We start from the raw sequence: 24,153 nt of genomic DNA on the forward strand, positions 1-24,153 counted from the left end.
TCGTTGTAAAATTGATAAAAATGAAAAATTCTCACAGGGGGGTGTCCGACAAGCTTGCAGGTCAGGGCTTCATGGAAATGTTGGCAGGTTGTAATTCGGTGCCCCTGAATGTATCTCATTGATTTTTGTGGTTTAACATTGTAAAATTTGCAACACATCGGTAGCCCAAGATATATCCAGTGTGGGGCCCCACTGAAATTCAGCGAATTGAATCTGGGGACCCCCATGGGGAAGTTTTCTGGGGGTACTTGATGAATCTCATTTGTTTTTTGTTGCTTTATTATTATTTTCATTAAAATTCGCTTCTTTAGTAGGCTGGTGCTTTCACACGTCCCTTTCCCCTTTTCCATAGCACGCTGATGAAGTGGGACGAAATAAACAAGATATGTCCGGGAGAGAAGTGGGGGGGGGGGGTTGGCCGCCAAAGGCGGCAGGGGGGCAGAGCCCCCCTAGTATATATATATATATATAACTTTAGATATAATTTAAATATTATACCAGAGCTCTATTTCGTTTTTATTTCCGTCGGCAATCAGGAGGTCTGTGATTTTTTCCCATTTATAATTTTTCCAGTTCCTGAAATTGTTAAACTCTTTTCATCGGTCTACAGTTGTGAAGAAGGTTGAAGAACACTGATCTGGAACACACAGGTGTCCTCAGCTGATGGATTTTAAATTGCATAACAGGCGAGAAATACAATATGTAATGCAATTGGTGTATCTTATTTGGGCTGTGTGTGTGATAATTTTCTCCATTCAAAAGAGATTCTTTGATATATCGTCATTTTTCTCTGGTAAAGTATCACACACACGTATAGTGCTGGGGGTTTCTATTTTCTCAGTGTGTCACGGTGGGGTGCTTGAGTAAGTGATAATTGAGAAACATTAGTTCGATAAATAAAAACATAGTTTCCCAAACTCTTGGTTCCATCGCTTCCTTCTTCAGAAATTTTTTCCTCTCATCGTCCCTCAACTCAAGTGTACTCATATGGTCCTATGTTATACCGATAGCTTCTATCACCCCCTTGGACCATTCTATCACCAACTTTAGGAAACACTGATTTAGAACATAAATAAGCTAAATAGTGATCAGTCATAATCATAATCATCAGCGGTTGAGAATACACTATAATCGAGAGACAGAGTGCAAATTGTGAATAGGCGATGATTTGAGCTCGCAATGGTACTAAATCCCCTCACGTACAGGTTTTTGGCTACAAATTTGTACAATTTTTATTTGAAGTATCGGTGATAATTCTGAAAAAAAAATGGTTTCTTTGTTCGCATGTTACAAAACGGAAGAAGAAATAAATTAATAAATAGAAGGGGAAAACAGTGTGCACAGCCTATAAGTAGATAATAGAGTACAGCAGATTTTTCTTCTTTAACTTTCCCTATGTGTTCTTTTTCTCTCTTACATATGCATATAATTGAAAGGTACATCATATTTGTGCAGGAAATCACCAAAAAAAAAAAAAAATTATAAAAAGAACAAGGAGAGGAAAAAACAACTTCCATTCATAGGGATACAATAACACTTCGCGATGATGAGAAAAGTGTAAAAAAACCAGGGAGAGCTGGAATTAAATTCTTACATTTACGTTTGGACGAAACATCTCATCCCTGATCGTTAGGGAGCCGGGGCGGGATTGAATAAATGTTTTCTATGACATTAACGCAGAGCAATTGATGTGCGATATACCTCATGGTAGTCCTTATGAAAAAATAAAAAGCATCAACCGATCGAACATCAACCTTCGGTTCGACAGATCTTGAACTCAATAGCAATTGTGTCTTAAAGGTAGAGAGTTCCGAGTTTGGATCGTGGTTAGTAGACATAGCTACTCGAAATCAGTTTCAAGCTTATCTCGGTATAATAAGCTCTCATGTGATAAAATGATAGTAATAATATCAGATAAATGATAAAAGGATTTATAATGTTTTATTGGGCATTCACACGCTTGGAGTACATGAGAAAAATGATTCGACTGAATTGTGACAACCTATTTTCTGGCCTCCTTGGGAACCGGAAAATTATTTTTCCATTTGTACCATCTCATCGCGACGTCAATGACGAATGAAGGCACCAGCTTTGCCGCGAATAAAACGACCCCGTGCAGTTGGTTTTCGCAGGGCATGTACACCTCGCAGGGTTGTGAGAGACATACGGCGTCATCCAAGTCATCAATGACCTTGTATACTCTCGAACTGCAGTGGTTCTCGACTTCCACGGTTCGTTTCTTAAGTTCTTCGAAATACCTTTCTCCGAAGAAGAACTTTGTCTCACCGTCAAGTTCGTTAATAATTGAGTCGTATTCACGTTGTCTTATACCATCTGCTATAAGACCAGTCCTGTATGCCGGAAAAAGTTTCAACATCATAGATTATGTGAATTATTTATGCACACATGTAAATACACCTTCATTTATCAATCGAAATCGCATGCACAAGCCACCAAGGATGTAGTAGTAGTAGTAGTTGACACGGTTAGTTAATTTTGGCTATATTGGAAGTATTAGTTGGTGGTTATAATAGGGGAAAGTTAGTGTATGGAATAAGCAAACATATATTGTACACCCATGCTGAGTTGGTCTCTAGTTACGTCATAAAACGTCACGCGATGGGCGATTCCATTTATCTTCTTTCGGAAAAAAGGTCGCACGGAAAAGAAGCAGGTTGGTATTTTCCGTTCGCGTCTTTTGCGCTATTTTATCGAGTTTTTTTCTTCCCTTTTTCCTCCCGTTTCCCCCTTCTTGGAAAATGAACCCTCCCTTCGCGCATCAAGGTCACAGAGGCCAACTCAGTATGGGCTTACAATACTCAATTTTTCCTTGGCCCACCTCGATACGGCATATGAGAAAAAATACCCACACATGCACGGAATGGCCAAGAACCCTATCGCCAAAAGAAAAGGGTTGATAGTACTCACGTAAATACAGAAAAATAAAAACTTTTGCCATGTAACCTTGGGTCGCAAATGATATTTATTTTCAGCGCATGTTCACATGAAATTTGAGCCTCAGAGCCCAGAAAGAATGGGGTGAGGGTGGGGATAAACAAATATTTGCCCTTTGGGAGAGGAAGTGCTCACTGGATTGCGACAACTTATCCAAACTGCAACGGTTGGTTGCTGCCGAAGCCACAACTGGGGGTGGGGGTATGGTGCCTAGCGCTGGACCAAAGGGAGCGCAAGTTTCACTCTTTAACCTATCAACATTACTTCTTTCCGAAATGGCCTTAACGCTGCTTTTGCCAACAATAGAAATACTGTAGTGGTATTTTCTGGGTGCAATCGTTCAAGTGGAACCAAGAAAATGGGCAACTACAACCAAAAAATATAATTTCAAAAATGTACAGAAACTTCGAATCGGTTTGTAGGAGATGAACACGTCATCTCTGAAAAGCAGCAATACGAATATAAATTCTCGACGTCCTTATATGATATCATGATGCGTCAAGGACTTTAGCCGTTGGTTTCGATGCGTCATGCCAGAAGTGTAACAACTATGTATTACATAAATGGCAACAATTCATTAATTCAGTTGGCACTTGATGTGCCATATTGCATTATGACATAGCGTGGCATTTATTGACATGAAGAAATCTAAGAATTTTTTACAAATTATTGAACGAAACATTAACAATAATTAATTCAATTAATTCAAATTATTGAACAAAACATTGAACAAAACATTACAAATTATGAACTTTTACAAATTATTTTTTATAAATTTGGAAAGTAATTTCTGAAATATGTTTTACTGAATCTCCTTGTATGATAAATGGCAAAGTAGAACTTGACTCTTTGAGAGGTTTTTAAAATTTTCCTAATCAGCATTACAACTGCCACAGTAGAAATCACTATACTTTCTAGAAATTTTCATCTATTTTCAAGAAGAATACTTTTTTTTTCAATTACGAGTTGATAAATGCTCCCCTAACACAAAATAGCAATAACAATAAACAAGGGAAAAAACAATAGTTTTCTGTTATTTATGCTGTAGGCATAATCGTATACACCCTCTTAGGGAAAGGAAAAACATCCTTACTCTCCCCAATTCTGTTATCAGAAGCTGACTCCTCTCACTTGATCGCAGTTGACTGACCTCCTAACCAGATCATGGCCTGCTCTGTCTCAATGAAGAGATTTTAGCAGGTGGTCGAAGAAGACCAGGGCCATGCTGGAAGCTGCTGTGCATGTACGTGTTGTAAATTTAATATGAAGTTTGTTTCCGTGCAATGCTTGTTGTGCTTGCCATCTGCCGTCAATTTTTATAACTATGAGTGAAGTGTAATGATTGTAACGTTGTAGGCCTATCGCTCTTTGAGGCGAGGCTTTTCAACGGGAAGACCAGCTCACATTCGTGCCTCGTAGTTGGTCACCATAGAAAACCAACTTCAGCCGACCACCATTGCGGCAACGGCAGTTAATTGACTGGACGGGAGAAAGGAAAGCATGTTATCAGGAACATTATATTAACAGAAGAAAACACAACGGTATGTGGGCTCGGGGTCGGTGTTTTGAGCGGATTACCACTGCAAGGGGCCGTTCAAGTATTACGTCATCATCGATGGGGGGGGGAGGGAGTTTCCGATTTGCTGACTTTGGATGACAAGGGGGTGGGAGGGGGTTTGGATAATGCTTACGTCATCAACCACCCCTGTATAAAAATATGATTCAGAGGGGCAGAGTTGATGACGAAATTTTGCTGACAAGGGGGGGGGGAGACAAAAATGGCTAAAAATTTGCTTACGTAATACTTGAACGACCCCTAAGGGTTAACAATCATTCCATAGCATTTTGTTGGCTTTACGAAAGCTTCTGCTAATGTATCAAACATTCCATTGATTCAGGATTCAGGATTGATTCAGGAAAACAATTCGAACGTCAATTGGAATCTAAAACATTTTTTTTTTCAATAGATTTATTCACAAAAAAAATTTGTACAAAATGAAAAAAATCAACGAATTTTTTATATATTTGATCAAAATTCCCCCGTTCACAGTGATCGTAATACGACCGCTTTAAGAACAATTATTGCCGAGACCTTTTGGCAGGTGATGGATGACTGTAAAGCCATTTGTAAATGCGAACTACTTGATCAATAACTGATGAGTGTGAGAACCTGATCACGAAGACGAGAAAGCCAGCAAACGCGTTTCTGGCAGGATTATAGACGTGACAAGGTTCCAGGAGACAAACGGCGTCTTCCATGGCTTCCGGTACCTTGAAGATTCTCGGTGAACAAAGGCTCGATGCAGTACGGATTTTTGACCTGAACTGCCTGAGATAATCTTCTCCGTGAAGGACTTTGACATCTTCTGGAACTTCGCTGATTTCACTGTCGAATTTCGAAGTGACCAGGTCAGGGTCGCTTAGATTTGTCCTACACGTGATAAAAAAAAAAACAACGACGGGCTAAGGGATTCCGTTCAAGCAAACTATCAATAATGTCACGAAATATTTGTAAATAGTTCTGGATTTATTGTTGATTATGGCGATTTAGCTAGTAAATCATATAAATAGCTTTTATTCCTTGTGAAAACGATAATTTTGGACAACATTCGGGATGCGCAGCTAACAAGGACAGGGTCTCAAAGTCACGTCTTCAAATGTTTTGAAAATATTGCCATTTATTCTACTCATTTAAATGCGCAAATAAATGTAAAAAAATTTGGCGGAATTATTATGAGTCACTCAAAAAAAATGTAAATATAAATATTTTGAACGCCAACAGAAAGAAACCAAGAATAAATATAAAAATCCCGCAATCCCAGAAAGTTAGAGTGACGTCATTCAATCAATACATGATCAAGTACAGCACAGACAAAAAGAGAGAGAGAGAAATAATTAGTTTCTAGAAACAGAGAAGCGGGAGGAAAGAAAGGAAACGGAAGGGAAAAAAAGTTTTCCCATAGATATTGCCAAGAAGCGCGAGAGGTGATGAGTAGTGAACTGTTGTCATATCTAATAGGTTTTTTATTGCAGATTTAACAATTGCACTCTGCCGCTCGTTTTTTTATACATGTTTTATAATGTTTTGAGCGATACCGTGGGACTTCACGAGCTTATTGCCTCGCTGCACCAGTATCGCGATTCTGAAATGTTCCTTTATATTCATAGTGCACCCTTTCACATACAGAGGACGCACTCCGTTCCATGCTTCTTTCGTACGTTGCAATAACCAGCTTGTTTTTATTTGATCGTTCACTGTGGTTGTGACAAAATACCCCTCCTGTCTTTATATACACTATTAAATCGTTAAGTTTTTAATAAATGTCTTATCTATGCCCTCACTACGCAGTATTGGCCAATATCGAGATCGTGAGAAGGTAAGAAATTAAATACTGCTCCTTTTTTCATTAGTCCCCTAGGCTTTGGAGTGCTTTTAGTAGCAAAAGCGGGCAATTTGAGATATATTTGAAAATTTCATTTTCTCGGGCTAATCGAGACTGATTTGAGCGTTCCATGTGTAAATAGGGCGTTAGTCTTGCAAACATACCCTGATAATGATATGGAGGGGGGTAAATTTCGGGGCTTTTTTTTTTTTCAAATAAGCTAAAAGCTATATTCGCATTTAATATCACTAACAGAAATGAAATGAATGAAAAATTTATACGAAATAAACTTCTTTCCTGATGAATTTTTGGCTATAAATTTGGGCGATGTATAAATTTCATCCCATTAAATGTCGCCAAAAGTAATGTTTTCAGCAACATTTCAGAAATGGGGGGGGGGGGTAATGTCACCGATTACAACCACACGCATTCTTGGCACGCACGCAACACCACATTTCTTTCACTATCTCTTTTATATTCACTTAGACAAAATTTCCGCATTCTCTGTGGCGGCAATATATGTACCAATTAATAAGAATCAGTAAATATATTACCACAGCCTGTGGTTACCTCAAGCGACATCATCTAAGGTGGCTTACATATGTTTATTCCAGCCAGGCTATGGCGATATATCTCGTTCGCGTCAAGTAAACGGTCGAAGAAAATTTTCAAAGGAGGCTTTAGGGTGCAATATTCATTTTACTATACCGTCCAATTCTTTCGAGCTCTTGAAGAAAAAAAAAACATTAATTTTTTAATTTTATTTATTTTACTTATTTTTTTACAGCAAACTAAATATTGCTTAAAATTTTTTTAAATTTTCATTTAGTTCCCAATTTTTCCTTTATGTGAAATCCTTAAAGTTTCGTTTCCCATTGAGTATTTACTTATACAGTCGAATACCGTTACAGCGAAAAATCTCGTTTTAACGAACACTTTTCTAATTCCCCAAATAAGTTTACATAGGAACAATGCTAGGTAACCTGGAATTCCTTTATAACGAAATTTCGTTTTAACGAAGTGATTCCTCCGGTCTCTTGGCATTCGTTATAACGGGATTCGACTGTAGTAATACACTGCATTTTCGTGTAACCTATTCGAATCGATTCAGATAAGTGTATGCTAATTTTTTTTTCTCAGCTGGAGGTTTCACACAGTTTTTACACAACAATCAGGAAAGTGTCTTGTTAGGGGACCGTACCATACGGATTTCTAATGGCGATGAGGCTTGAGAAATAGGATGGTGGTGACATATATACGTCTTATATACAGGGTGAATACTCAATTTCCCTAGCCGGTGAACATTTTACTGGTGAACCTTTGATCCTAGAGGCATACTTCCAGTGAGAAAAAGTGCCCAAATAACGTGTAGAACTCAAGTACGTCATTCGTGTTGTAAGGGGTTGTATAGCTATCGAAATAAAAATAGTAATTTTTTTATTCGGATACCCCTGTACATAAAAACCGAATTATTCCCAAGTGGAATATTCGCAGTTATTTGAATTTAAATATCAGAGGAAAGTTGGGAAAGCGCAGCAAAACTAAATACTCAGTCGGGACGCCTGACGTTCCCCGGTTAGGCCTATGTGTTAATTAAGACGCCCTCGCTCTGTAAGAAGTGATTACTTTCTAAATCTAGAAGACCTGCCACCCCTAGAACCAGTGCTCTCTCAAAACTTACCTCCTGGGCTTGACTGGACATAGCCCAGGAGGCCTCTTGTGCGCAGGTGGGGGTAATGAAAATTAGGTCTGACACTATATTTTTGAGAATAAGTAAGTAAATTGGTAGGTAGGTGTTTCTACCCTCGTGGCAGTCCCTGATGCTATTAAGATGGCCCTGCATAGAATCAAGAACTCCTTAACGTATAAGCCCAGCATAATGTGTGTCCCTCGAAAAACTAAAAGATCAAATCGTGGCTCAAAACATCATTTTCATAGAGAGTCCACGGTTTTGAAGACTTCTTATGTGCATTATGTTCTCTTCTCCTCAAGAACTCTCACTGAGTCCGGGAGGGGGGGGGGGGTCCTGAGACCTTATTTATGAAATTTTTGCTCACCATAAATTTAATCAAAAAATGGGTTTAAAGGTAGAAAGGGTCCTGCTGCTGAACAAGGGATTTTGCGAGAAAAAAGTATGGTCAGCAGTTCTCCAAGGGCGAAGGAAGATCAAGAAACATTACCACGTACAACTTTTACATCGTTTCCTAGCCCTCAGACGCTATCTGACAACTTACTAACTACTGCGAAGAGCATATGCCAATCTTTTCTTTGATAATTGATAAAATTTCTTTTGTATCAAGTATATTCAAATGTATTTTGGTACAAAAGAAATTTTGAATCAAAATACATTTGGGGGGGGGGGGGTACACAAAGTCAAAAGGGTGTTTATAGGATAAAAAACCCAACGGTATACAACCGTTAGGAAAAGAGATCCGCCGATGGCTACGAGACGACCGTAAATGAGAGAATCGGAAGAAGGGAGGAGCAGTACTGGTAAGTGTTTCACTGGTGAACGAGGATTCGGGTTAAGGAGAGTCAATTATTTTTAAAGCAAGGCTGTGGTGAATAAATCACTTAAAGAACAAAAGAAGAATGAGTAAATTATTTAAAGGTCAAAGGCGCAGCAAGTAAATCATTTGTAGGATAAGAGACAAGCGAGTAATGGACACACACAAGGGATGGAGCAATTGTAAATTATCTGTAGGGCAAGGTAACAGGGAGTAGTTGAAGGGCAAGGAAATCACGAGTAAATAATATGCAGGGCAAGGTAGCAGGGAGTAGTTGAAGGGCAAGGGAGCTTCGAGTAAGTTATTTGAAGAACAAAGCAGCGAGTAAGTTATTTGTAGGGCAAAGGAGTAGCGAGTGAATTATTTGTAGGACAAGGAAGCAGTGAGTAAATAATTTACTCAGCTATTAAATTATTTGAAGGGCAAGGGAACAGCCATTAGTTTATTTCCAATGATCAAATCATTTGTAGGGCAAGGGAGCAGTACGTAAATTATTTCAGAGGCAAGGCAGATAAATTATTTGTATGGCGAAGGGGAGTGGCGATCCTACTATTCGAAATGCAGAGGAGCAGTGAGTAAATTTTTAATAGGGCAAAGGAGCAGTGAGTGAACTATTTGTAGGGCAAGGCAGCAGTGAGTGAACTATTTGTAGGGCAAGGCAGCAGCGACTGTATTACCTGAAGTGTGGGGAAGCAGCGAATGAGTTATTTGTATGGCAAGGCAGCAGCAGAAAGTAAATTATTTGCGGGACAAGGAAGCAGCGAGTAAATTATTTGATGGGAACAGCCATTAAACTATTTGATGGGAACAGCCATTAAACTATTTGAAGGACATAGGAGCAGAGTGAGCAAATTATTTCCACGGCAAGGGACAAATGAATGAATGAACGCCAGAACTTTGCCACTGGACTTATCCCGTTGCCGAGATCTCTTCTAGCCCAGCTTCGAGGTAGAGTCCGGAATATTTCATTTTGAGACAAAAAAGAAAAAAGAAGCAAATATAAGGACATACAAAATTTTTACATGTTTTCCCCGGACAATCGGGTACTGTCGCGATTAACAAATTTTGTGGTGATTACAAACGAGATGGGGTTTTTCGGGGTTTTGTTAAGAAGGGATGAACGTACACATATTAGGATGAAGGTATATTTTAAAAGCAATTGGAGGGGGGGGGGCGTGCCATCTCATCTGTTATCTTACACTTGCCATATTATATGCACAGGATACAGGCAAGGAAGCAGCAAGTAAATAATTTGTGGGGGCGAGGCAGCAGCGAGTAACCTATTTGTAGGGCAAGGAAGCGGCAAGTAAATTATTTGTGAGGCCAGGAGGCAGCGAGTAAATTATTTGATGGGTAAGGGAACAGCCATTAAATTAATCGAAGGGCATAGAAGTAACAAGTAAATTATCTTTCGTAGGACAAGAGAGGAGCGAGTAATGGTGAAGTAGCTTGTGAAGCAAGGCAGCAACGAGTGTATTTGTAGGGCAAAGGATCAGGGAGTAAATTATTTGTAGGACAAGGGAGGAGCGAGTGAGTTATTTGTATGGCCAGGGAGTATTGAGTGTATTATTGGAAATGCAGCAGAGCAGTGAGTAAATTTTTTTAGGGCGAACTCTATTTGTATGTAAAGGCAGCAGCGAATGAATTATTCGTATGGCAAGGCAGCAGCCATTATTTGGAGAGCTCAGAAGCCAATCAGTGTTGGCCAATTTTCTGAAAATGACTTTCGTATATTCCACGTGCCTCTTCATTGCTGAAACTTTTGGTTGCCAAAGTATTCCAGTCTCTACCTTTACATTGCAACCGCAGATTTATAGCGCCACTTTTGCTGACTACGGGATGAAAATATCCCCTTTATCTCATTTTTAATGTTTGACTATGCAGTGATTATGACTTTTGAGTCCTCCTTTTTTAGGATAGGTCAGCAACGGAAGTTAAATTTTTACGGGCAAGTTAAGTTGATCAAGGAGTACTTACTGAATTGTCCTGTAGCAACAGAACGAAGTTTTTCTGAGTAAAAAAATCCTCGGTGGTTATAGTATCAATAGATGTATTGACTGAAAATATTTCTCAGTTCTCTCCTTTCGAAAATGACATGGTATCACAAAAGAAAAAGCACACAGAACAGATATGCATGGGTTTATTGAAAATATATTGCACATATTGCATGGAAAAAAACGCTTCAAGCAGTACAGTTTTAATTTGGGATCTACGCAAGCATCAAAAGCTTCTGAGAAACAGCAAACAACGATTACGCAAAACCATCAACGGTTTATTGACGGTATGCACACCACAAGTCAGGACATAAAACAAGCAATTTTTTTTTGTATGTACAATAAAGAGTTAAATTTATGAGGCAAGTCATAATTTACATTCTGCTTCTTCGGGAATCGGGAAACCATTCTTCAACCTGTGCAGCCAAATAATGAAATCATGGATAGGAACCGGTAGGTTGACGTCTACGAAGATGCATAATCCATAGATGGGACTCCTGCAAGGTTTGTAGATGCTGCAGGGCTCGACGAGACACACGGCGTCTTCCAGGCTGTCCAGGACTTTATAGACTCTTGGCGAGTACAATGTGATGGTTTTGTGCAACTGTTTCCTGAACTCTTCGAAGTAAAAGTTTCCGTAACTGGCTTTTGTCTCTTCGTCTAACTCTTGCATCATCTTTTCGTAGCCGGATAAAATGACGGTTTCTTCGGCAATCTGCGTCCTAATGGTGAGAATCGAAATATTTCATAGGCGGGGGGAATCTATAAAAGAAATTTAAGTTTTTTCCCCAATTCTGAAGTGTGTCATGCCATCGTTAACAGAATAGTGGAAGATTTTCGAGCTTTTTGGCCCCCGTAATTGAGATTATACATCTCTTGAATGATGGGCATCTTCAGGAGTTTGTGTGTCATTGTAAAGTGAAAGTTGTAGATCGCCAAGAAACTCATCGTCAGTGTTCATACAAAATGTCATGAATATACCAAAATTCTCAATTTTTTTTTTATGCCAAAAGTTTACTGCTTTTTTTTTTTTTTTGGTTCCTGAAAAGCGCAGTTTTTCCTTGACATTTTGTATGAACACCGACGTTCTGCTGGAACTATTAATTCCTCAAGGTGACCAACCTCAAACTTCTAGTGAAACGTTGAGTGTATGTTCTAAATCCCGATAGACAAACAGCTCAAAAAAACATTTCACCATTCTTCTTTTCTACTATTCCGGAATGATATTTACCTCGTTGCGTGGCAAAACGTGCTCTTTGGAAGCTACTGACTTCGACGATGAGTAACAAACATAATTTATGGTCGCCTTCTAAAACGAATTCCACATTTAACAATAATTGTTTGAATCCCTTACTATATGAGCAGTGTGTCTGAGGCATTTTCTGCTAATACGGTCTCGGACATTTGATTAAGTTTCGTTTTTTACAGCCATATTGTGTGTGTGTGTATTACCATAACTCACGATAGATAAATTGAATATCCCAAACAATTGCATTATTAAAGAAACATATTTTCTGGGTATTATGCCGAGGTGAAGTCGTAATGAAAAGTCATATAATCCCCGCCAGGACTCGAACCCAAACCCTCTTGCAAACCTGGTAAGCAAGCTGCCATCTGTCACTGAAAACACAATGTCCTGCCTTCCTTATTTCACGCACTGTGGCGTGAGGTGCTGAAGTAGAAGTATCAAAGAAACAGACATTTTCTAGGGCATTTTGCTGAAGTTAGAAGAGACTACTAATGTCCCTATTTCAGCGCTTCGCGCTACAGTGCGTGATATAAGGAAGGCAAGGTCATTTCTCCGGTGGCGTGAATGGCAACATGCTTGCCCTGTTTGCGAGAGGGTCTGGGTTCGAGTCCCGGCAGAATCCAGATGACTTTTCTTTCTGAGTTCATCTCGGCATTATATCCAGAAAATATCTGTTTCCTTGATATATTGAGCTGAGAATAAAACCGTCTGTATATCTCTCCCAATCTCATTATTCTTTGAGAGACCCAATCTAAACCAAATCTAGCAGTTACGGGATGAATCGGAAAGGGCAGCACGTGGTTCCAACTGTGGTATCTTGCAGTTCTTATCAACACGTAAGAGCTTAGCAGCTCAAATAGTTGTCATTCGATTTGCACGAGTCATAAAAAAAAATTTCAAATACTGAACTCGGATTGTTGAATTCGTCTCGATTATGTCGAAATCAAGGCAAGATCCAATCGGAGTAATCGTTCTGTATCCGAGTTTTTTGCACCACTGGGTAACATCTGCATTTCTGTGGCCCTGTGCATTGTCATCCTATTAAAAACAATCGTCGGTTGCGTTAGACTAACATTCAGTAAGGATTAATAGTTTGTACTCATTCGCCCCATTATGTTAGTATGAACAACATCCAGTGATCATTAAAGACCGAAGCTAAGCGTTTCTGATATACTAAGCATTTGTTTGGCGCAGTTTGACCAAATTGGTCCTTGCGACAATAAATCCAATCCAATCCTGATATACTGAGGTGGCCTGATGATTATTGGTATATGGTGTTATTATTGAAATTTGTGTATTTACGTCAATGAGATTTTATTGAAAACGTGTATACGAATGTTCTTTATTATAACAATCTTTAGGTTTTTGGTCTAGCCCTCTAGTCAAAATAATCAACTATGCAAAAAAGACACATAACCTCAAAGCATTTTTGACGATAACAGCACAGAGGAAAAGCAGCGAAAAAAAAAACACGCACACACAAAAGCTGTTAATATTGTAATTTGTTAGTAATTATAGAATGGTATTGGTAGGATATAATGCATAGGTGATATACTGGAACGTAAGCAAGCTTCGTGAAATGATAAAACATGAAACCATGAACATATAATAGTATCAGATCAGTGATAAACTACAATGATTCCGCGTGATAATGTAATCTACAGAGAGATAAAACATTTTAAAACATGTACTTATTGCATACATGCTATTTTTACTGGCTATCGTTAACTCTGGAAAAAATTCGAGATTACTTGCCTGAATCCTTCGGGTTCAATCTCTATGACTTTGACACCCCATGGATGCATTTCTTGCCGGAGGGTTTCGCTGAATGCCCTGGCGGCGTATTTGCTCATACTGTATGCAGCCATGTGTGGGAGGCAAGACCTACCTGTGCATGAAACATAAAAAAATAACGGGTGAATATACTTATAACACAAGAATAATTGATACACTGCTTTTCACTGATTTTGCTCACAGATATTTTAATGATTTTTTTTGATGATTTTGATGCGCTGATTTCGAATCTGGTATTGGTTTTGTCAGGTTGGCTGTAGTTTTTAAGATAAAGTGAAAATTAAATTTCAATGGTAATACATAAGCAGCATACAAATAGCATTGTTGAAAGAAGTATGCATTATCTCAAAAACTAGGGCAAATTCGGCAAAACATCAGTTTTGAAATCAGGAGCCCCAATATACCCTAAAACCATTAAAATTTCCTCAAGAACATGTTTTTTTTTTAGCAGTGTTATTTTCAAATAAAACCTGAATTTGCTCATTAGTGCATTTTTACTGGGACTATATTGACCACGCGTGTAATTGGGTGATCTCATACATACTTGCAAGACTGGTGACATTCACGACGCGTCCTGTCGACTTGATGAGCAAAGGTAAGAAAGCCTTGGTGGTCCGGACATGTCCCAAAGTATTGATGTTCAATACGTCACTGAAGTATTCGGTCTTTGTCAGTGCGATGTCAAATCCTTTCAAGATACCTGCGTTATTCACCAGCGCCCATAGTTCTAATGAAACCAAAGAAAATGATTAAGTGTGGAATCGGGTGGGACATCTATAAACAAGGTAACTTTATGAAACGCATTACAATCTTTTATTTCAATTAAAGTTGGTCGGCAACAGAACTAATAGTTTTAGAAATCGTATCGTTTAGAAAATAGTAATCTGAATCGTAGTGACCGGGCAGAAACTGACTAACCTGCGTTTCCCAAGTTGCTCTTGACGTACTCCAGAGCTTTGCTGACGCTTTCATCCTTGCCAACATCCAGTCCAAGCACGTGCAGCCGATCGGAAGAAATCTCTCTGAGCTTCTTGGCTCCTTCCCCTTCTGGAAACAAGCAGCTCGCGAACACGATGAAGCCTTTGGAATCCAATCGCTTTGCCAGTTCATGTCCGAATCCAGTGTCACAACCTGAATGAATTCAGAGAGACGATATATCCTTACCCTTTAAGCGGCACAGAAGATATCCCTAAACCCCTTTCAATTAGCCATGGCTTTTAAAATTAAGTATGATTTATTCCGATTTTCAGCAGGTGCAAACTAAGTGGTATAGGGAAAGTGTACTATTGAGAAATCAACTTTACAAAATATCTGGGCTTGTCCATGATAAAATACGGGTCTTTCAAGGAGGCGAGATATCTCATCAATGCCGCTTAAAGGGTTAAAAACATACAAGAAGGATTGAGTTGAAATATATAATATTCATAGAGATGTCCCACAGCTTTACGTAAGAACTAAAGTTTCAGTGTGCCAGTCCTGAAATAACTGTGGTATGTTTTTGACGGATACTTCACTGTATTTATACTGACTACACACCTCGGCCGGATTTCATAAAAACAACGAAATGTTTACGAAACATCAACACCAGGAAATTCCTTATCAAAATTACAGCCATTAGATAAATTTCATCATTTCAAACGATCTATCGACATTTTTCATAAACCTTCAGACTATCGATGGACACGCGTGGCAACATGGTCGGAGCTGCTATCTCAAAATGACGCAAATACTTTTTTTTAACCATAATTTTTATGCACTTGGGGTCCATTAAAGACGTTTAATGAAGGGGTTTTATTCAGAAAAAAAAAAGGAACAGGAAAAACATGGACCATCCTAAATCGGTTTCACTTTATTTCAGCGGACAGAAAAACCCCAGAAAACAACACCAATTAAACAATTACTCAACGATTGCTTAGCGAATTTGCCATCGTTGCTTGAGGAAAAATACGCTTTTATAAGCAATTTTAGGTTGCGACATTACTGAAGAAACAATAGTAACGGTTCATATTTATCAACCGTATATTATAGCCATTTTACTGACTTTCTTGTAGCATTTAAAGTAAAGAGTTCAAGGTTTATTAGGATTGCGCTGAAATTTATTTTTTATAGCAAATATTAGAAGCATTCAAATACTATGAAAAACAAATCGTATTTTCAAGTAATAACGGTGACAACAAACTAAAAATTACTATAATGTAATGATAAATCTACTTCATCACCCAATATAAATACATAGATAAAAAAAATTTAGTATTTTATCCTTGTTTGTGACGTAATATAAGAAGATGAAGTCAAATTTGTGTGAAACAGGCACCAAATGTAAGTTGAAATATAGTCCCTATATGTAATTTCAAACAGGCACAAGGTTTTGGAGGAGGGTCTTTGTTGAATATAGGTGACCTGTTTTCCTGTATTTTACGCGACATTCCCGTAATTTTGACCGTCAAATGTCCCGTTTTTCCCTTATTTTCAAAGAGGCTATCTGAAATTTTTGAAATCAAGAATTAAGATTATTTCCATGAAGATTATGATAATTATGACAGAGTCATAATTATCATAATCTTCATGGAAATAATATAGGTTATAGTCATATAAAGTTATAGTCATGGTTATAGTCATATAAAATTATTCATTTCACATATTTGTCAAACATGTACTTGTTTTGTAAATTACGTTTTTACCCATTGCAACTTGCAGTCGCGCTCTATTTCCCGTCATTGGCGATTTTACAGCAATTTTAGTGATAGTTTGCTACTTTATTTACCTTTGACAATTATTTTGACTGTAATTCACAACTTTGCATTTTATTTATTTTTTAGTGTCATTGACAACTTCACTTGCCTTTGGCAGTTTTTTGCGGTGATTGGCAACGTCCCATATGGATCCCAATTTTCCGTCTTTTAAGAAGGAAATGTGGTCATGCGCTAGAATAAAAAGGTATTTATCGTGTTGTGTGCATTGATACTTTTCTAGCGGAACACCTTTCACGGACCGAATGAAACCCCTTTGGCAGGCCACATTTGGCGCCCGGCCGAAGTTTTTGTAATGGTAATACACAGGATTATTCTGAATTCATGGGCAAACTTTAAGAGGTGATATGACTCCTAAACAAGCATTTCCGATCATAAAATGTGCAGTTGTATTGCAATAGCAAAGGCGGAAGAGAGTGTGTTTAGAGAGACCACAACAGCACTTTACCAAAAGCAAATACTGTATATATTTCTGACGGATTTTCTTTAATAAGTGCAATCAACCATTCGAGAGTGCAGGGTATTTTAATGCGGTAGACCTTCTCATGGTGCAACTTGGGTAACGCAAATTCCACCACAAGTCATTGTACTGTGGTTGATCCTTGCTTGGCGCAGCATAACCTTGATGGTCCTTGCACTAATTAAAAACTAACTACAATCCAATTCGAAGATGTATATGCACCTTCGAATGGTTGATAGCTGATATCGCAGCAAATCCATCGGTAAAACAGTCTCCCAACCTTTTTTGTCCCATCGCCCCTTCTTCGGAATTTTTTTTTCTCCCATCGCCGCCCAACGCAATCTAACCCATAGGATCCTATCTTATGCTTGTAGCTTCTACCGTCCCCCTGGGACATTACATCGCCCCCAAGGGGGCGTTAACACCCATGTTGGGAATTACTGTTCTAAGAGCACCGTCTACCGCATTTGCTATTACGATTCAACCGCACATTTTATGACCGAAAATGCTTGTTTAGGAGTCTTATATTACCTCTTGAAGTTAGTCCCATGAATTTAGACCTGTAGACCCTTTACAACCGAGTTAAATGATTTCCAACTCAGGTGCATGGCTTTTTAGGGTGCTGCGAAATTCAATTACCACTTCAAGTCTATTTTACTGGAAAAATAAAAATTTCAAATAGTAGTTAGGACTAAGATTCCCACTTTAGGATAGCGCAAGATATTAGTAATTCCAATCTGAATCTCAAACCTGCAGTGAAAAAGTAGGAAAACTTCTTCCTCTTTCAAAGTTCCTATATTCCCACCATCTATACCGAACACATTCAACCGTGAGCACTGCAGAGTTTCCATGTTTATACTCAACATTATTCTCCTGAGATATTAGTGAACTCGCTAATTAAAAATGTCGTGTACAATGATTCTTGTACAAGGGTATCATGAATTCACATTATGCTGATTTCGGTCTGGTATATAGCCAAAGTTGTCATTTGCATGCCCATCAAATGCGCTCACAAATCTGATAAGAATGAAGTCTCTTATATGCCCATACCTCTGTACGTTCACCTTAATTTTTCGTCTATTCCTGCTGAAAATTACTGATGTTTTTGGGAAACTTATTTGTAATAAGCGGCTCATATTTAGCTGTCCCTCTGTCTATCATTTTAATATCTCTATTAGTAGTTCAAGTGTCTTTCCTACAATTTGGAAGACTTGCTCAGTGTTGCCTGTCTTCAAAAATGGTGATAAATCTGATGTTTTAAATTATCGTCATATAGTTGAAATTAATTCCATTTGTAAGGTATTTGAACTTATCATCCGTGAAAGAATTTATAGCCACGTTCGTTCCTCGTTTTTTCATTGTCAGCATGATTTTATTGCCAACATGATTTTATTGCCAACAGATCTTCATTAACCAATTTAGTCGAATTTCCTCAAGTTATAGCACAAACTATAGATAATATGCAGCAAATTGATGTTGTTTATACTGATTTCTCAAAGGCTTTCGATTCAATCAATCATGTTATTCTTTTTCAGAAGATCAGGGGTTGGGGCTTTTCTGGACATCTGCTCAAGTGGATTGAGTCATACCTTACTGGGAGATCTCAGAGAGTACTTGTTAATGGTTGTAAATTCTCTTGTTATGCATGTTATTCTGGTGTTCCCCAGGGGTCGATTTTGGGTCCCTTACTTTTTATTTTATTTATAAATGATTTACCTGATTGTGTATTGATACTACATGCTTAATGTTTGCTGATGATGTAAAAAATTTTCACGTTATTAATTATGTCGATGACGCTGCTAAATGACAAGAATCTATTAACAAACTTAATTTATGGTGCGTAAATAATAATTTATATTTAAACATTGATAAGTGTAAATTTATTACCAGTAGGAGACATTCCCCACTTATATATGATTACAGTATTGATGGTCAATTACTTCTAAGTGTTGATTGTGTGAAGGATTTAGGTGTAATATTTCATAGTTCTTTTTCATTTAACCAACATATTAATTATATTGTGTCTAAAGCATCCAGCGGTCTTGGTTTTGTAATTCGTAATAGTAAGCTTTTCCACAATGTTGAAACTATCGTTACTTTTCAATTCCTATGTTCGATCTGTTTTGGAATACTGTAGCATAATTCAGAATTCACATTGCTTATTTAATATAGTTAAAATTGAACGTGTTCAAAACAGGTTTTTACGCTGTATGTATTTTAAGAAACATCAGTCACGTAATCATTACTTACCAAACGAAATACTTCGCTCATCGTTCAGTTATGATTATCATGGTACTCGCGCGCCGTCTCCGGGCCCTTTCTAGATTTTTTGTAAAAATTCTTTACTTTGATATTGATGCACCTGATATTCTAAATCTTATTACTTTTTATCGCCTATGAATCAATCTTAGATGCCGTAATCTTTTTATGTTCCTCCATTAAGTTCTAATGTTTTGAAAAATTCTCCACTCTACCGATTTCTAAGATGCAGTAATAATGATGATGTATATATTTAAATTTTTATCTTGTATATACATATGTTTTTATCTTTATCTTATATTCATATATGCAAACCGTAACTGGGCTTTTGCGTGTAGTTTGTATTTTTAAATAAATAAATAATGAGAAGTGTTTTAAAAGGAAATAGAAGCGTAAGAAACTTTTCAAATCCTCATTGTATGTTTTCAATCATGCTTCGTTTCGTTTCCTAATACAGGAACATGCATGTAACATCAAATATATACATGATTTTTTAACATAAACATCTTTCCTACAACAGCCGGCAACCATTTAATATTTTCTGCATTTCCGGTATTTTCCTATTGTCCTTTTTCTTCTACGACCCAAAGAAGAAGGTTGCACAATATAAGCATTTATAAAGTAAAAAAAAAAGACGAAGAAGACAATGCGTAGAAGAAGATATCTTTACGAAATGGAGGCCGAAAATCACGTGCTCTGAAACCAAATGATCATTATGACACTCTTTTTTTCCTCACTCCTAACTATTTTATTGTTATGAAAGGAAAAGCAACGAAGAAATTTTTCTTTTTTTAGCAGAAAGGAAATAAGTCATTCGTCAGAGGCTTATGGAATCTCAAATTTGACATCGTTACCCATGTGTCACCAGTTTCTTGTCTCATCGAGGAAGGAGACAATTCAATGAAATAGGCCAGAATACAATCAAAACATCGTAATAATCCAGAGGAAAAACAATAAAAAATTTAATTTATTTCCGTTGTCACTCAAATAAGGGAGAAAATTATATCATGAAAATAAGTTGAGGTTATAAATTTTTTTAATTGCATTATATTCTATTCATTTAAAATTTTCATTAAATTCATTAAACTACTACTAAAATTGATAATTCAATTTTTGAAATTGATAATTCAATTTTTGAAATTGATAATTCAATTTTTGAAATTGATAATTCAATTTTTGAAATTGATAATTCAATTTTTGAAATTGATAATTCAATTTTTGAAATTGATTAATTTGCTACTGATATTGATAATTCAATTTTTGAAATCAATTAATTCACTTAATCTTTACCTACTGACGGTACTTTAAGGTACCAGGTTAGATAATTTGTTTTGTACTAAATAATTGTTTGAAAAACAGTATTTTTTTGTTTGTCTTTAAATAGAACTAAAATGGCCAACCAAATAATTTACATGATAGTTAATTATTATTATATCATTATACTTATATTTTTATATTAATTTATTATTTCTTTCTTCTTATTTTTCTTTTCAGAATGTGGTAGATGAAGGGTTAAAAATTGATTAATTCATTTTAAACTGTGTAGCTCATTTATTAGATTCACCATTTCTTTTTTTTTCGATTCATTATTTCAATTTTCAGATTCAAATTTATTTTCAAAATTTATGACTTATTTTTAGAATGTATTAATTTCTTTTTTGAAATTCATTAATAAAATATACATATATTATTATTTTCACGATGATTTCAAAAACATGGAAATTTGTGTGATTGTAATGAATGATTCAATAATTGTCAGCCATTTCGAATTATATGCAGTGAAACCTCAATACAATGATACTCGGTGGAACAAGAAGAAATATCGTTTTAGAGGGATTATCGTTATATCTAGAGGCAACATTAACATCACATGTCATCAAATTTATGCTGTTGTTGCCATCTTTTTAAATCGGCATTGTTAGTACCACTAGAAAATGCCCTTTTATTTGTTTAGTCACCGCAAGAAACTGTAATTGGTTACTTGATTCACGATATTCGGTTAACCCTTTAAGCCATAATCACTAAACCCCCTTAAAAATGCCATACTTTTTTAACGAAGTAGGCTTCCTTCCCATTCTCAGCAGGTGCAAACTAAGGGATATAGGGAAAAGTTTTCTATTGAGAAATTTTTTCAAACTATCTGAGCATGTCAATGCTAAAATAAGAGGATTTTATGGAGGCGAGATATCTCGTCATTGCCGCATGAAGGGTTGAAACATGGTCCTCTTAAAGTTTTTTTCTACATTGCGTAGTAGTATATTTTTACATCGGTATTTTTCACCACATCGAAAGCTCTAAGGAAGTACGTAATAGGTATTGCTATTTTCTGTGTACGGCACTACTAACCAGAGAGACCATCTTGGGATGGTCATTGTTTATGACTTATCATCTTGGGATGATAAGTTTTATAAATGTTAAGTCGAATTAAAAATTTAATTAATAAAGATTCAGTGAAACTTTTGCAATATCATATTACTCAGATTTCTTCTATAGAATCATTTGAATTCTCAAATTGTCATTTACGTAATTACCTGATTTGAAGATATTGTTTAATCCATCTTAGCTCCAATCAATATTAATGTGAATCACAAAATCAACTTTTTCAAAGAAATGTATATAAGTTAAAAGTTCTTTTTTTTCAAAAGACTAAATTTCTCTGAGTATGATACGGGTTTGAATATTATGGTTTTTTAATTCGGTAATAACACATAATCGCCAGCCACATTCTGGTAGGTTTAAATTTTGTTCATAAACCGGAAATTTATCATACACATACTATTATTTATATATAACTCCCAGCTCATATTAATAAATACGATAAAATCGATGAATATGTCAAATGCATAAATTTCAGTCAAAAATGAGGAATTTGATCGTTAATATTGGTTATGCTGATACGTACAGGGCTAACTAGATGCTTGGCAAGCACGCATTTTGGGCATAACCTTGCAATGTTGAAGGAGCATTTAAAGGATGAAATTTGCTTCCCCTTCCCCACGGTCCAGCACTCGAGGCATCAGATCCAGCTACTCCCCGCCCCCCCTGCTGCAGCCCTGGGTATGTATGAAGAAAGCCAGCGCAACTGCACTAATGATAATTTTTATGTAGGTTTTCGTCTTCTTTACTCTTATTTTAATTTAATTTTAGTCGTAAAAGACATTTAGTACACTCGTCACGTAATGCACCCAAAACTGATAAGTAGTTAAGCAAAGGTTATTATATATCTGCACGCACGCAGAATAAGTAAATTCAATGGGAGTACGCAGAATTTTTTCGAGGGGGGGTTTACGTTTTGCCCTACAAAATAAAATTATAATCTCGGCTTGGGGGATTAGAACCCAAAATCTTCTCCCCTGTGCATACGTCAATGTATCTGCATATGATTATTTCAAATTAATCTAGCTTACCAATTTAATTTGGGAATGATGCATAATCGCAGATAAAATAGTGTACAATGTGATAAATATTTATCAAACTTACCGAAACTATCGGTACTCCTGCATAATAAGCGGATTTATTACAGTCCGAAAAACGCCTGTACGACCCAGAATTTACCAAAGAGAATCGCTGATTATGCATCATAAAATGCTCATTAGCATTCTTATTTTTACTAAACGAATTGCCAAAACCAATCGGTAAAAGGTCATTCTGTTCGTTCCACCAGTGAACAGAACGCGTTTTTATGAAACTGTTATTAATTAAACATCACAAACTTATCACTACTTGATATGAAATATTTATTATCATATTATATTATTACTTAATATCATTACAAGTTTTTTATGCACGCCTCGAATCACGCTTGAAAAATTTTATTAACTGTTAATTAATAATAATGATGCTCAATAAACATTTCTTTACAAATACAAATACAAATACAACGCCACAACAGGCAAAATGCCCAACGAGGTGGCTGATAAAAAGATGCCCATAAAAATATGGATGTGAACCTAGCTTCTGTAAAACTTAGTATTTACTAATCCTCGAGCCTTTACCGTGACATGCACATTAAGATCTTACCTGTAATGAAGACAGCCTTGTTGTGTGGCAACACTTGTCCATCAAAATAACTCCTCTTGAATATCGGATAGAAATAATAAGCGATTATCGCTCCGAGTAAACAACTTCCAGTGAAACTGAACGCGCATGATGCACATTGCGGCAGCACGGCATGCAGTATCCTAAGCAATGCCGGCCACGACAGGCAGTACAACAAGACAAACAAGCTGTTCTTCATCTCAGGTCGGGCTTCAAAAGCTTAGATGGAGAGATTTTTTAGTATATAGTCCCGGCTCGACTTCCTCTTGCTCTGTGGCTTTCTTTTTCCTACTTTTCCCCTCACCTAGTTATTTCCCAACGTCAAAGATAATAATGAGAATGGTTTCTTTTCCCCCTTAGTAAAGTCCGTGGTGGAATCAGTTCAAAGCTGTCATCCAATGATATGATACGAAATTATTTCGAGAAAAAAAAAAGAAGATAAAAAATTAGTTATTATTTTCCGAATAATTTTTGCCGATAGTGATTTGACCTTTGGTCCCTTCATGAACGTCGATTCGGCTGTGACAGAATTTTTATCAGTTGTTTCTCGTAGAATGGATATGGGTTAAATGATTACGATAACGTTTGAATACACCTGCATGCGTGCGTGTGTGTGTGTGTGTTGCGTGCTCGTATCGGTAGCTGGTGACGACACGTGATTGCGAGATGCTAGGACCATCATTGTGACTTAAAACTGGTGACAAATAAACAGGGGTTTCTATATGAAAGTGACGTGCTGTGTTTAGGAAAAAGTTTTGAAATAA

At 36.9% G+C, this 24,153-nt stretch overlaps 1 protein-coding gene across 3 annotated transcripts; it reads right to left on the reverse strand.

Moving 5' to 3' along the window:
- Positions 1–1,923: 1,923 nt before the first annotated feature.
- LOC149077198 (retinol dehydrogenase 7-like) lies at positions 1,924–23,809 on the reverse strand. 3 transcript variants are annotated; one of them, XM_089244943.1, is made up of 5 exons: positions 23,372–23,704; positions 14,801–15,013; positions 14,427–14,609; positions 13,844–13,976; positions 1,924–2,351 (listed from the first exon to the last, which is right to left on the reverse strand). In XM_089244943.1, exons 1-5 carry the CDS (start codon positions 23,586–23,588, stop codon positions 2,003–2,005), a joined length of 1,095 nt encoding a protein of 364 aa, XP_089101069.1. In that variant the 5' UTR covers positions 23,589–23,704; the 3' UTR covers positions 1,924–2,002. The 3 variants fall into 3 exon arrangements, with proteins under 3 accessions (XP_089101069.1, XP_089101068.1, XP_089101067.1); XM_089244942.1 differs by lacking the exon at positions 1,924–2,351 and adding an exon at positions 3,566–5,386 and having other exon boundaries at positions 23,372–23,767; XM_089244941.1 differs by lacking the exon at positions 1,924–2,351 and adding an exon at positions 10,970–11,561 and having other exon boundaries at positions 23,372–23,809.
- Between the last annotated feature and the right edge of the window lie 344 nt (positions 23,810–24,153).

The sequence above is a fragment of the Pholcus phalangioides genome, unplaced genomic scaffold (assembly GCF_987345545.1).
Source record: "Pholcus phalangioides strain wild (caught in Gottingen) unplaced genomic scaffold, Ppha-v1.0 ptg000015l_1, whole genome shotgun sequence".
NCBI classification, from domain to species: Eukaryota; Metazoa; Arthropoda; class Arachnida; order Araneae; family Pholcidae; genus Pholcus; species Pholcus phalangioides.